Below are 12,488 nucleotides of genomic sequence, written 5' to 3'. Positions count from 1 at the left end.
TAGAGAGAACTTTGTATTTTTCAATTATTACATCATTTTAATGCTTAGATGATTGTTTTTCCACCTACATGTTTATTTCCCCAGGCCAGGCTGATTTTTACAGAGATTACTTTTTATGGTCTTTTTGTTTTTGCTTTTCTACTTAGCTTCAGTCCAGCTGAAGCACTACCAGAGTGAAATTCTAAAGAGGTTGTTAAAACCTTTGATTGCCATGTTGATTCATTCTTCCTTTTCTCCTTACTCCATCTCCAACTAAATAGTGTAGGTCTCAGGATCTGCTGGAAGGAGTCTTTTATGCAATACTGGGTCAAATTGCATCCAGCCGGCTGACTGACCTTGTCTTTGTATCAGGCAGCATCTCCCAAATCTTCCTCTGCAAATAAAAGGCAATATCTGAATGTTAGGCAAGGTGTATTTTTAGGGATACCTTCCTGAGGAAAATAAGACCTCACCTTGTATTTGGATAGTAGAGCATTTTCCTTAGCTATATGCTTTGCCTAAATGCCCAAATTTTGCAAAGTACCTTTGAACTTCTGCAGTTATTTTGGATTTCAGGTGCCAGTAAACAAGAGGAGGGGGAAAAAAACCCAACCCATAATGTCTTGCTCTGTGGAAATACTTTTAATCTGCTAAATGATTTTTGTTATGGCTAAGTGAAGTAATTCTCATTATTCACCTATTTCAGATTCATTTGGTGCTTGCCCGAAGTACGAATACTGTTCATGTCAGTCCTAATATTAGAGCCAACATAAAGGTCTTCCTTTTCACTAAGTACTACTTAGGTGGAATTCCACCTTCTCTACGGGAACGGTGAGCAACTGCAGAAAGACTAATACATAGTCTTTGTATGGAAACTCCATCTAAAATCACACTCTATCTTATGTGATACGAAAATAACCAGTTTATAATATATATTGTAATCTTTGATTTTTGGCTAATGGTGGGATCTCTGTTGGACTGTACCCTGAAAATTGGGTTTGATCAGCGTGAAGTATGGGTATGCAAGAAGTATTGCTCTTGTTCTGTTCTTCTATTTCTTACATTGTCAACATTTACAGGCTACTATACTGGTGTGTGCTTTGAAATACCAGGCTACTGAACTCTTTTTCCTTCCACTTCCTGAAACCAGCTTTAATATATCCACACCTCCATTCCGGGGCTGCATGAAGAATGTGAAAAACCCTAATACTGCATCAGTTGTTTTTGACGAGACTTTTGGTGTCAGCAAAAAATGTTCAGATGACTGGAAGGTAACTAACAAAGTTCCTTAAAAACTTTTGCAAATTTCACAGAGTCCAGTTTGTCTATAAGTCCTGGACCATTATGTTTTACTTGCTCAAAAATTATACTTGGTTAACATGTGATGGTAATAAAAGAACATGGGCTTGGTATGAGGATAAGAAAGAAAGGAGACTCCACTCCTGCTGTGACAGCTTGCTCCACACATAGTCCACCCTCTTAATACTGTGTACAATTAAGAATTCACATTTACAATGTAAACTTGTTGATTTCCAGTTGCTGTTGTTGATTAGACCAGAACATTTAGTTACTTACTACTTCTAAGGATCTTTATTCTCACCAAGGTGCTTCTAATTAAATGACCTATCAGCCTTTTTTCTTGAAAGAACTAAGAATACTTTATTTCTCCTGAAGTCTCTCATTGCAAGGCTATTGCTCTACTCACCTCGTAGTTTTGTAATTATTTTCTGTGCACTCTTGAGTTTCGCCACTTTCTTTTTAAAATGGGGCAACATGATGTTTCAGTGTTGGCTTAACCAGTCCTGCATGGAGAGATGAAAACTACCCTTCTGCTTCTACTTACTGCTACTTACATGGTGCATGATCCCATTTACCCTATTTGCTATAGCATTGCACTGAAAGTTTGTGCTCATTAGCTTTCCTTTTGTGTCATCTAACTTTTCACAGAGCAATTTATTTGCAGGCCATTTCCCTATGCACAGAGGGTCTGATCTTCATCCTCGCTCTATATCTTTATAAATTCTTGCATATTAAAACTGTGTTCAGAAAGGCCCAAGTATATTCTGTCCTGTGACTCACACAGTTTCAGTTATGTAGCTCATTTGCACAGCTCTGTATCTTTGAGCCATTCCTCCAGCTGCTCACTTCCAAATGTCCCCAAATGTGAAAACTTTCAAAGCCATTCTGTCAATGCAGAGTAACTAGAGATGAAGAGCTTGTTATACTCAGCAAGCCTCATCTCCCTTTAGTTTCTCAGATCATAGTTAATGCTGGTGGAACCAATTCAGTTTGTCTGTTCTATACTGAAATAATTGTACTTGCGGTTTGCCTGGTGCTTAGTTTTGACTGAAGTCAGTCCTAATTATGTCAAGTAGGGCAGTTGTTGTCCCCATGTTGCCATTTCTTCTAATTGAAAGGAAAATCACCAAGAGCATCTCTCTTTCAGCTCGTCAGATCTGCAGCTTTCTCTAGGAAGGGAACACTGAGCCTGAGTGCAGCGGGTTTCCCCTTTCCCAAGGATTTCCAAGTTGGCTTCGGCTTTCAGACCACAGAATCAACTGGAACACTCTTAGATTACAATTTATGGGTATGAAACATGTTCAACTTAGAATACGTGGTTAGTTTTATTTCTGGATCAGTCATGTCTGTTTGTGACTGTGTCAGTTTGACATCACTTTGTGTCATAAATCTCATGTAGATTCCTGTATTTAAGGCAAGATATGGCTATTACAATAATCTTTTGATCATGGAACCTTGCATGTCATAGGCCAAAGAAATTAATCCTTGCAATTTTTCACGTAAGCAACATGTAGTTTGACCAGTAACTGAAGTTTGAACTGCAGAGTAGCCCATGCACCATGACACCACCATCCCAGGAAGGTAACTGTTGCATAATACAGCTGCCTGGAAATTTACTCAAGAGTAACTGGCATTCTGCCCATGCAGAAATGTTACCATGATCAAATATGCAGAGAAAAAGGATTGTTTTCAGCTGTGTTCAGCAAGCAGGGAGGTTCAAATACAACCCCATTCTTGCTGGCTGGAGGAGTTCAGAAGTGACCACACACCAGGTTTTTGAGAAGTGGAGAACTGAATCCTCTGCTTTTTGTAAAAATAATTTAAACAACTATTTTAAATAACTGCTTTGTATTCAGAGTGCAGAGGTATTTTAAAACAGGAACTATAATAATTATGCAGAACTGGGTTTATTACCTGGTACTAGATGACTGAGGAATGCAGTACTAGTGTAAGAACATTTCTTTCCCACAAGAGACCACTGAGAACTGTATTACTTGGCAATATTAAGGAGAACTAAAGGCACTTGCACTTACCTGACTGTTTTTTGGGATTCTTTTACAGCCTAATATTCTTACCATCTTTCTGAGACCTGGCCTTGTAACTGCAAAGATGGGAGAGAAGGAAATAGAACTGAAAAAGAAATATGAAGATGGGTTATTGCATTATGTGACAGTAATAAAAACAGACAACAGGTGAGTCCAGTTCTTTATCTGATTCTTTGATGCTGTGGCTGGAGAAAGAAGATAAAAAATTTTGTGTGACTTGTTCTTTGGGTAGACAGCTAGGCATGGCCTCTGCTAGCAAAGGATACTGAAAAAATGAAGCAAAAGGAGATTTTTGGTCTATGAATATGCATACCTCTGATGTTGCAGCTGCACTTCACTATGCATGTCTGTATAGATTGTGTGAGTTTTGACTGCTTGTGAAGCTCGAGTTTTAGAGCTCTTTCTCTCCCCATAGCCTTTATAAAGGCTATAAATATCTCACTGTAACATAGGTGGTTAAAGGCCCAGGCTAGAAGCTAGTATTGTGTCTAGTTTTTCAGTAATTATCTGTTATGTACATATCAAGAAGAGACAACTTACTGAAAACCTCCTAGATCATATAGGTTTTTTTTGTGGAACACTTAGATGAGATAAGTGTTAGTTAAAGTGGAGAATTTTTAATTATTTGCTATAACTTTGGCTAATAATAACGTAATAATGTCTGTACTATCTGGTAGCTAATAGAACAAGTGCACCATTTTGACACAAACGATTAAATTCTGTGCCATAGTTGTCAAGGAGGTTTTTTTCCTGATTGTCAGTTGGACCTTCACAGTAGGACTGACATACTGACTTCAACTCCTGCTCAATATCTATTACCTAAATGCAGAGCAGTTTCATAGTAGTCAATGAGCACATACTGAAAAATTCCAAGAAGTAAACTAATGAAGCTTTAATACAATTACCATGTAACAAAAACCCACCTCTGCCAAGTGGTTCTTTATATATATATTTATATATATTTATATATATATATATGTATTTAATTTAGATTAGTGACTGTTTCTTTAGATGTCATGCTTATTTTTATTCACTTTGTTTCAGGGTACGTCTGCTGGTTGATGAGGAGTCAGAATTATCATCAGTTGACTCTCCAAGACCACGTGTGTTGATGCAACCTATACAATTTGGTGGAGATAATTTTGAAGGTTGCATCTCAAATATCTTCATAAAAAGGTATTTGGCCTGGAAAAACTTGTTCCCTGCATTTTGGCCTGTATTCCTTCTTTAATCATATTCTAAGCACTTTTTGCTAATTTCTTCTACATCTGTGAGGCCTTCAGGAATGCTTAACTTTGCTGCCAAATACACTTTTTTTCAGGCAGATTATACATGGTATCAGGTTGTAATTTAATTTGCTGTTCAGAAGTAATGGAATTTTAGTCTGAATCACATCTGTTTAGTTGTATTTTAATCAAAGAATGAACTCCACATTGGTAGTGTCCCAGCAAGGCATCCAAAAAAGATCTGCTACATTGTATCATTGTAGCCACATGGGGAGCCAGGTAATGAAATGAGCAAAGTTACAGGCAGAACCAGAAGAATTACAGGAACAAATGAGAGCAAATGTATAGAAATCAGGTGCCTGATTTATGTTGTGTCTTTTTTCAGGTGTTTGTCTGGTTAATAGAGACATCTTACAGGCAAAATATAGAAGAAAAATTATGCATAAATATATTATTTGAAGAAAAGCATTCCTTGGGTCAACACTGACCCAAGCCCAGTGGGCTTTGTTTTAGCTAAGTTTTTATGCCTGTAAGTGTACATGTGTACACTTTACAAAAATAGTGTATTTTTATTTATTATCGTAGAATCACAGAATGGTTTGGACTGGTTGATCTTTAAAGATCATCTGGTCCAGCCCTCCTGGCATAGCAGGAATATCTTTCACTAGATTATGTTGTTCAGATTGTATCTTCATGTAGAAGCACTGCAAGACAATGAAGTAACTTGTATTTTAACCTCCTCATCAGAAGCCAAATTTGGAAAATTGCTTTTAGTACAAAAATAGATGGAGAATTAATATTTTAGCCAGTGTGATCAAGCAAATGGAAAACTGGATGGAATTGAAGAAGTTTAGGTTCTGCTCCCTGCCCTACCACTCTTCTGTGATTTTTCATGGGCAAGGAGCTTTGTTGCTTTTTCTGGGTTGTTTGGGTTTTTTTTTGTAATTTACCAATTTGAAATACTGTGTACAACTTAGGAACTGATAGTATTACTTTAATATTACTCTTAACACTCACAAGAAATTGGTTCTCACAGTCTTTCTGACAATTTGGGTATACTAGTAAAGCTGCATATTCAGTTGTGATGGGCTTTGCCCCTTGACAAGTCTCATCAGAACATCTTATTTACAGAGAAAATGAATCACTGAGTTAGCAGGGCCTCGTGTTGCCATTTTTCTTGACCTGCCACTGGTTATTCATAATTAACCAGCAAGGTTTTGTAGTCCAATCCAGTCCAATCTTACCCAATTCAGGCTGCTATATTTTTTCCCTTCTTTTTCAATGACAGTTTGAATTTTATTTTTTTTAATAGATAGTTTTAGCAAAAAAAAAAAAAAAAATTCATAAGAAATGAGAACAAAACATCATCTGCCAAAAAGAAATGGGCAGAACCAGAACAAAAACTAATACCTTTCGCAGCATCGAACCTACACTTTTCATCCAAAAAATGAAATCTGGTACTTTAACATCAGGTCACTGGGAAATCTATTTTTGTACAGAAGGTAGTTTTACAAGATGTTATTGATGAGGCTAAAGAAAAGGAATGCTGTGTCACAGCACTTGCTGCTTTCATCACTCTAGGGCAGGTCAGCTCCCTGAGGTACAAAACCTTGTTAATTACACTGCCAAGACTGGTGTCTCCCTCGGAGCTTGCCGCAAATATGAGAACCTTGAACCGCTGCTGCTGAAAGAGTTTAAAGATCCTCTCAGGTCTAAGATGCTCAAGGTATGCTTTATTTTTACTGTCACGTTTGCTCCACGTTGATGCCGTGGCCTTGTCTGTGCAGCCGTGGTTTGTAGAATCGAGACCCAGATGTTATTTTCCTTCCGTCTTGAATCTGAAGCAGGTTCTATCTTTGTTAAAGTTCCATCCTAAACCCATAACTGTCCAGAATGACAACAGCTTCCCTATCAATTAGAGAAGGGTGTTGACTGCCTCAGGTGGGAACTCTTAAATGCGTTTCTTTTCATGTTCATGCACAGTAATTGTTTCAGTTCTGTCTTACTGGCACAGAATGAAAAATACCTTGATTATTTGAAAGCCGCTAATGTGCAAAACCACGCCTTACCAACTCCATTAAATGCCAGCAGCAAAGCCTATCTTCTTGGAAACACACCCAGCAGTTTCATATCCTACATGTTTGCTCCACCATCGCCTACTGACAGGTAATACAGATGTTCTCTGTTCTCCTCCTAGCACTTGAATTGTCAAAGCTACTTGAATCTTTGGGTGCTAAGAGCTAGGATTCTCGTCCCAGAGGAGAGCTACCAAGCTGGTGAAGGGTCTAGAGAAAAGTCATGTAAGGAGCAGCTGAGTGAACTGGGCTTGTTTAATTTGAAGAAGAGGAGGCTGAGGGGAGACCTTATCGCCTGAAAGGAGGCTGTAGGGAGGTGGGTGTTGGCCTCTTCTCCCTAGTAAGTAACGATAGGACCAGAGGGAAAGGCTTGAAGTTGCATCGGAGAAATTTTAGATTGGACATTGGGAAGAATTTCTATACTGAAAGAGTGGTCAGGCACTGGAACAGCCTGCCCAGGCAGGTGCTTGAGTCACCATCCTTGGAGGTATTCAGGAAATGTGTAGATATGGCACTTCAGAGCATGCTCTAGTGGCCAAGGTTGTGGGTGTGTTTTGTGGGTGTTTTCTGGTGGAGTGTGTGTGGTTGTTTGTGTTTATTTGGGGTATTTTTTGTGTTGATGGTTGGACTCTGTGATCTCAGAGATCCTTTCCAACCATGACAATTCTGAGATTCTTCCCTGTATCTTAGAGCATAATAGAAGAGTGGTTCTAACAGTCCGGGCAGTTTTTTTTTCTTTGCTAACATTTTTCCAAACTGAGTAGATTGACTTGGATGTGGTGGACAATTACAGCACATACTGATGCAAAGTCCTAAGCTTGAGTATGTCAGCTTTCATTCAAATACAGAATGCAGGCAGCATAGAACACTGATTCCACCCAAAAGCTCTTCTGCATTTTACAGCAGAAGTTTGGCTGGCATTTTTCTGGACAGGAGGAAACATACAACAACTGATGAAATAAACCTGTTTTTTAATATGCTTACTTTCCACTACAGGTTACATTTTTCTGTAGATGTACGGACTCGATCATCAAGAGGATTAATAGTTTTCATGGAGGGAAGGTCTGAGGACTCTTACATGGCTCTCCACATTTCAAAAGGACGTTTTGTCTTTTCACTTGGCTCTGGAGGAGAAAGAATCAAAATCAAAACCAGTGCTAAACACAATGACGGGCAATGGCACATCGTAAGTAGTATGGCACAGGAACAGTGATGAAACAAACCACAGCTAGCACTCAGCAGGCACAGCCTATTGAATCTTTAAGTTATTAGAAATTCAATTTTGGTCATCTGAAGTTAATTCCTGAAAGTTAGTGTGGTTCACAGGTCTCTGTTATGAGAGAGCATATAGAGACTGATGGTCCCAGCAAGCTATTTTCAGTTTAAGATATTTCAGCAATACAATATGATGTTTAAGTTAAAGGAAAAAAAATCTCCAGTAGATTTTATTGGCCTTGGAGTTTTTCATTCTGTTGTGTTTGCACCCTGCCAAGGTGGTCTTCAGCACAGATGGGGAGAACGTCCGCCTTGTTGTCGATGGCCTAAGGGCCCAGCACGGAAAGTTGCCAACAAATTTTGCCCTAAGTGTTAAGCCACCAATCTACGTGGGAGGGCTGCCATCACTGAAAAGACAGGTAAATAACTGACCCATCCACCCTCTCCATGCTGCACTAATTACATGTGAAAGTGTTCATATGCAGGATTTCTTCATCAAAAAGGTTTGGGGGATATTTCCGAGCACCAAGTCAGCACCATCTGTGACTGGTGTTTGTAGTTGTACATGACAGATCTTTTGCCTCATCTGTTCACACAGCTGTCAGCTGAACCTGTATTTTCAAGGTGTGTTGCAGAATGATGACAACCATGTACTGTTTTCATTTCTATTATTTAAAAAAATAAAAAAGACCAAAGTCACATCTGTAATTCCAGGAATACCCTCCTCCCACAGAATATTTACCTCAGTTGACTAAGTAGAGAAGCAAAGGAATCCTTCTCATTAAGGAATTATGAATATAGAACTAGATTTCAATCTGAAATATGTGTGGTTCCTATTACTTTAAAAAGAGGACAACTGGTGACACAGGAAATTTTATAAAATCAGATTTAAATAGGCAGCCTCTTAGGAAGGGAAGAGTGTACTTCAGATTTCACAACTCCTGTTGCATTCTTTTTGACTCATTGTTGGGAAGTCATCTGCAAGCAGAAGCTATGTTAACTCAAAATCAGCTGTTACTTTCATGTTTTAAGCTTTTTAAAAACATTTTGGGATACCTTCTCACTGCATTAGAGATTGTTTTTAGGTGCCTTTAGTGCCAACTGGCTTTTTACAGTCTACCAGTACAAAAGAACTAATGGGTATCCTTACTAGAAAAAAAATTGCTGTCATGCTTTTCTGTTCATGTTTTGAAATTTACTTTCAGAATATACCAATGAACAGTTTCAAGGGTTGCCTGAGGAATTTTAAGATGAATGGAAAAATCATGAATGCTCCTCAGGAAGAAAATGGCATACTTCCATGTCTGGATGTTCCCATGGACATGGGGATTTCTTTCTTTAATGAAGGAGGATATATCATAATTGGTAAGCTGTATAGAGATAATGGAATTATGTCTTAAGTGTGTATGTTTGAGGATTTTAAAATTTATTTTTTACATGTTTTTTCAATTACCTCCTCCTATGATCATTCCTCTACCCACTGTTTACATTTCCACAGGTAATTTGCTGATGGGCTTGGACTTCAGGATTGTATTTACCATTCGACCAAGGACTTCAACAGGTGTGCTGCTTCATGCTGGAAGCAAGCAAGACAATTACTTGACTGTTTACATGAAAGGAGGAAAAGTAAGTACAGGCTGTGTTTCCATTTCAGCTGTATTGTCATCATTCAGCAGGTGGAATTCTGACCTTGAACTCTGGACTTAGGTGTTACAGCATTTGTCCATAGGTACAACCTTAAGCAACCTCCTCATGGTTGTTCAAAACAGTCACATGGAGAACTGAGCATTCAACCTGTCTCTGGGCCTATATTAGCAGCTTCTACTGTGTATACATCAGTTTGTATGTGATTTCTTCACAGTGGTCAGCATTAGGGCATGGTCTTAACTTTCTCAGGCTTCTGAGTCTTGCAAAAACCCACTGGGGTTTTGGCCAGAGGCTACAGAACTCCATGGCTTATTCCCATTCATATGTTAGTCATCATGTAGCTGTACTGATGCAGCTCCATAGCCACATCTGTTCTAGAACCTGAGCAGTCTTGCTTTGTGTTGGCATTTTCTCCTCTAGTTGATGGGTGTGTCATGGTGGTTTTTTTATCACTGTTGCTTTTTCTTAAGGTTAACAGCTTTAGAATGTGAGTTTTGGTTGCTGCTGGAGAGACATCAAATAGATGTCAGTGCTCCATGGGACCTACTGTCTCATGGCATGGTTTATACCAGTATGAGTCTACCTAGCTTCAGAAAGCACGGCTTTTCTCCTCCCAGATTAGGGAATTTATTTTTATTATTTATCTTTCAGTCATCAGTTAGTTTTCCCCCAGATCACTGGTCTGGTTCAAGACGTGAAAGGAGGGGCATCAGCATGGAAGCAGAAGACTCTGTAAGAGCAAGACTGGCCACTTTTTTCAGCAGTAACTTAGATTCATGCTGGCTATCAATGTGAATAGGATGCAACAAAAAGGAAAAAAAGGTCAATGGGACAACATCCATCAGTCTGATAGGAAGTGGACTCAGCATATCAGTCACCTGTACACTACCAACTTTGTTGTAACTATCACATCAAAAGAGTTTGAAAGGAAGATGTGGAAAAAAAATAATGCACTCACAAGGAATGAGAAGCAAGATGTGAGAAAGCACAAGCAGGTGTTTGTTTAAAATATTGTAAACAGTCAGGCTGTGAGGTTTGTGGGTGAACTGCAAGTAGTTCAGAAGTGTGTGAAAGGCCAGAGAAATATATTGCAGAGATTCTTTCAGGAGATGCCAGGTGCGAAGATGAGTGCTTTGGGAAAAGAAAGGAAGGCCTAGCAGGAAAGACCTTGGCTTAGAGAGATTATGTGTGTCAACAGAATTAATGTAATTTAATGTAATTTTATAAGATTGAGGAGGAGACACAAAAGTATGTATTTATACTTGTAAAAATTGACAAGTATTCTCTCCTGGGATTCTCTTAGGGAAACTGACATTCCTTTTGGAGAGGATAATTTCTGAAAAATGTGTACAGTGACTGTGGTTCTCAAAATGAAGTGAAACCCAGTTACCACAAGTTCAGTGATTTACTTAAAGTCCTGTATTTTTCTCTTTGGTCTTTCCTCTGCCATGTTAACTCAAAAGAAAACATTTTTCTACAGGTCATTGCTGCTGGAAATAGTGGTGCTGGAGAATTCCAGACATCAGTGACACCTAAACAGCCTCTGTCTAATGGACAGTGGCACACTGTAGCAGGTATGTTGTATCATTCTAGTTCTTCTGAAACTTTGGAAGGACAGTGGGCACAGAGCATGGCAGCTCCAGATTTTAATTAATCATTTCACTTCTGTTTATTCTTAGAATACTCTTTAGAACAATGTAAGTGTCTTGTGTTAATTCAAGGCTTTACATGAGATGGGTTTTCTGGGCTGTGTTTAGCCCCTAAGCATCTAGATGTGTCAATCTGACTTTGAATTAAAATAAAATCTATTTTTCCTCTGAGTTAAATTTCAAGACAGATGCTACTTAAAAATTGTGCCATATCTAGTTGATTCTTTAATAGGGTTGAGAAAGAGTACTCATTTACCTACTCCTTTGCAGTCTCTCAGAGGAAGAACACGCTGCAGCTAGAGGTGGGCACACAGAGTAACTATACCACTGGACTTCCCCCCTTTTCTCCTAGACATGTTCAGCAGCCGCTCTACTTCGGCAAAATTCCAGGTAATATTCCTGCTTTTTACTTTTTCATGTGTCTACTGGCTTTTTTCCCTTCCCGATACAAAGGGCCCGTTCACACATGTAGTCGCATAATATTCCTAGTCTTTGCAGTCATGAATGTTCTTTAAAATCACTCTCATTTTATTAACTTGATCTTTCTTTTTTTGTAGCAAATTTGGACACGCTGTGGCTTCCAGTTAAAGACCCATTTTATGGCTGTCTTCGGAATATTAATATCAATGACAAACATGTCTCCACCAGAAGAATTTCAGAGGTTCATGGTGTAGTGAGTTTGCATGGGTGCCCGGCGAAGTAACTTTGCTATTAGGGTACTTGTACATAGACCACACTGGGTCTGCTGAAGTACTATGTGAATTCATGCAACGTGGGTTTCCCTTCTGCTGATCACCATGTCACTGTCATCAGGCTGGTTATTCAGAGCAGGTGGTGAGCAAATGGATGTCAACTGCACCAAAGCAAATTACAAGTGTTTGCTTTGATAAACTCCCTGTTAAATGTTACTGATTTCCAAGGTAATCTGTTGTGCCTTTTGAAATATATGCAGGAAATATAATTGTATATACCCTCCTGGGCCAAATTCTGCTCTCACACACAACAGCATGAACCTGAGTGCTCCAGTGTCTCAATCTTGAAAATTTGCCTTAATGCTGGTCATCCTGAGAGCAAATTTGATCCACTAATATAATGAGTTGTATAATACTATAAATCTCTTTGGATTGACGTTTAAACAGAAATGTACATTAGTGTTAAAAGGAATAATAATAAATAATAATAATAATATAAATGGAGTTTGAAGCACTTTAAGGAGTGAAACTCTGGGAGTTTGTTACAATGCTAGGGATTCTGGGGCCAAATAAACGCAGTATGTTCTTAAAACCACCCATTTTCTTGTTTGGTTATTTTAACTCAGTGTTTCTTTTTTGTGCTTTTTACAGCCTGCTAAAT

The 12,488-nt window shown here is 38.7% G+C and overlaps 1 protein-coding gene across 1 annotated transcript in view; it reads left to right on the top strand.

Moving 5' to 3' along the window:
• LAMA3 (laminin, alpha 3) overlaps positions 1-11,838 on the top strand; it is a 113,594-nt gene extending 101,756 nt beyond the window's left edge. The window contains 14 exon segments of the mRNA XM_010006910.1: positions 686-810; positions 1,130-1,250; positions 2,426-2,566; positions 3,340-3,470; positions 4,368-4,499; positions 6,131-6,275; positions 6,564-6,715; positions 7,621-7,810; positions 8,118-8,258; positions 9,045-9,204; positions 9,338-9,465; positions 10,967-11,060; positions 11,406-11,525; positions 11,693-11,838. Of these exon segments, the coding sequence (XP_010005212.1) occupies positions 686-810; positions 1,130-1,250; positions 2,426-2,566; positions 3,340-3,470; positions 4,368-4,499; positions 6,131-6,275; positions 6,564-6,715; positions 7,621-7,810; positions 8,118-8,258; positions 9,045-9,204; positions 9,338-9,465; positions 10,967-11,060; positions 11,406-11,525; positions 11,693-11,838 (1,926 nt within the window).
• Positions 11,839-12,488: the final 650 nt, after the last annotated feature.

This window comes from Chaetura pelagica, unplaced genomic scaffold, assembly GCF_000747805.2.
Source record: "Chaetura pelagica isolate M959 unplaced genomic scaffold, ChaPel_1.0 scaffold109, whole genome shotgun sequence".
Classification (NCBI taxonomy): Eukaryota; Metazoa; Chordata; class Aves; order Apodiformes; family Apodidae; genus Chaetura; species Chaetura pelagica.
The sequence above is the reverse complement of the archived record's forward strand: the minus strand, read 5'-3'. Positions and strand labels throughout refer to the sequence as shown.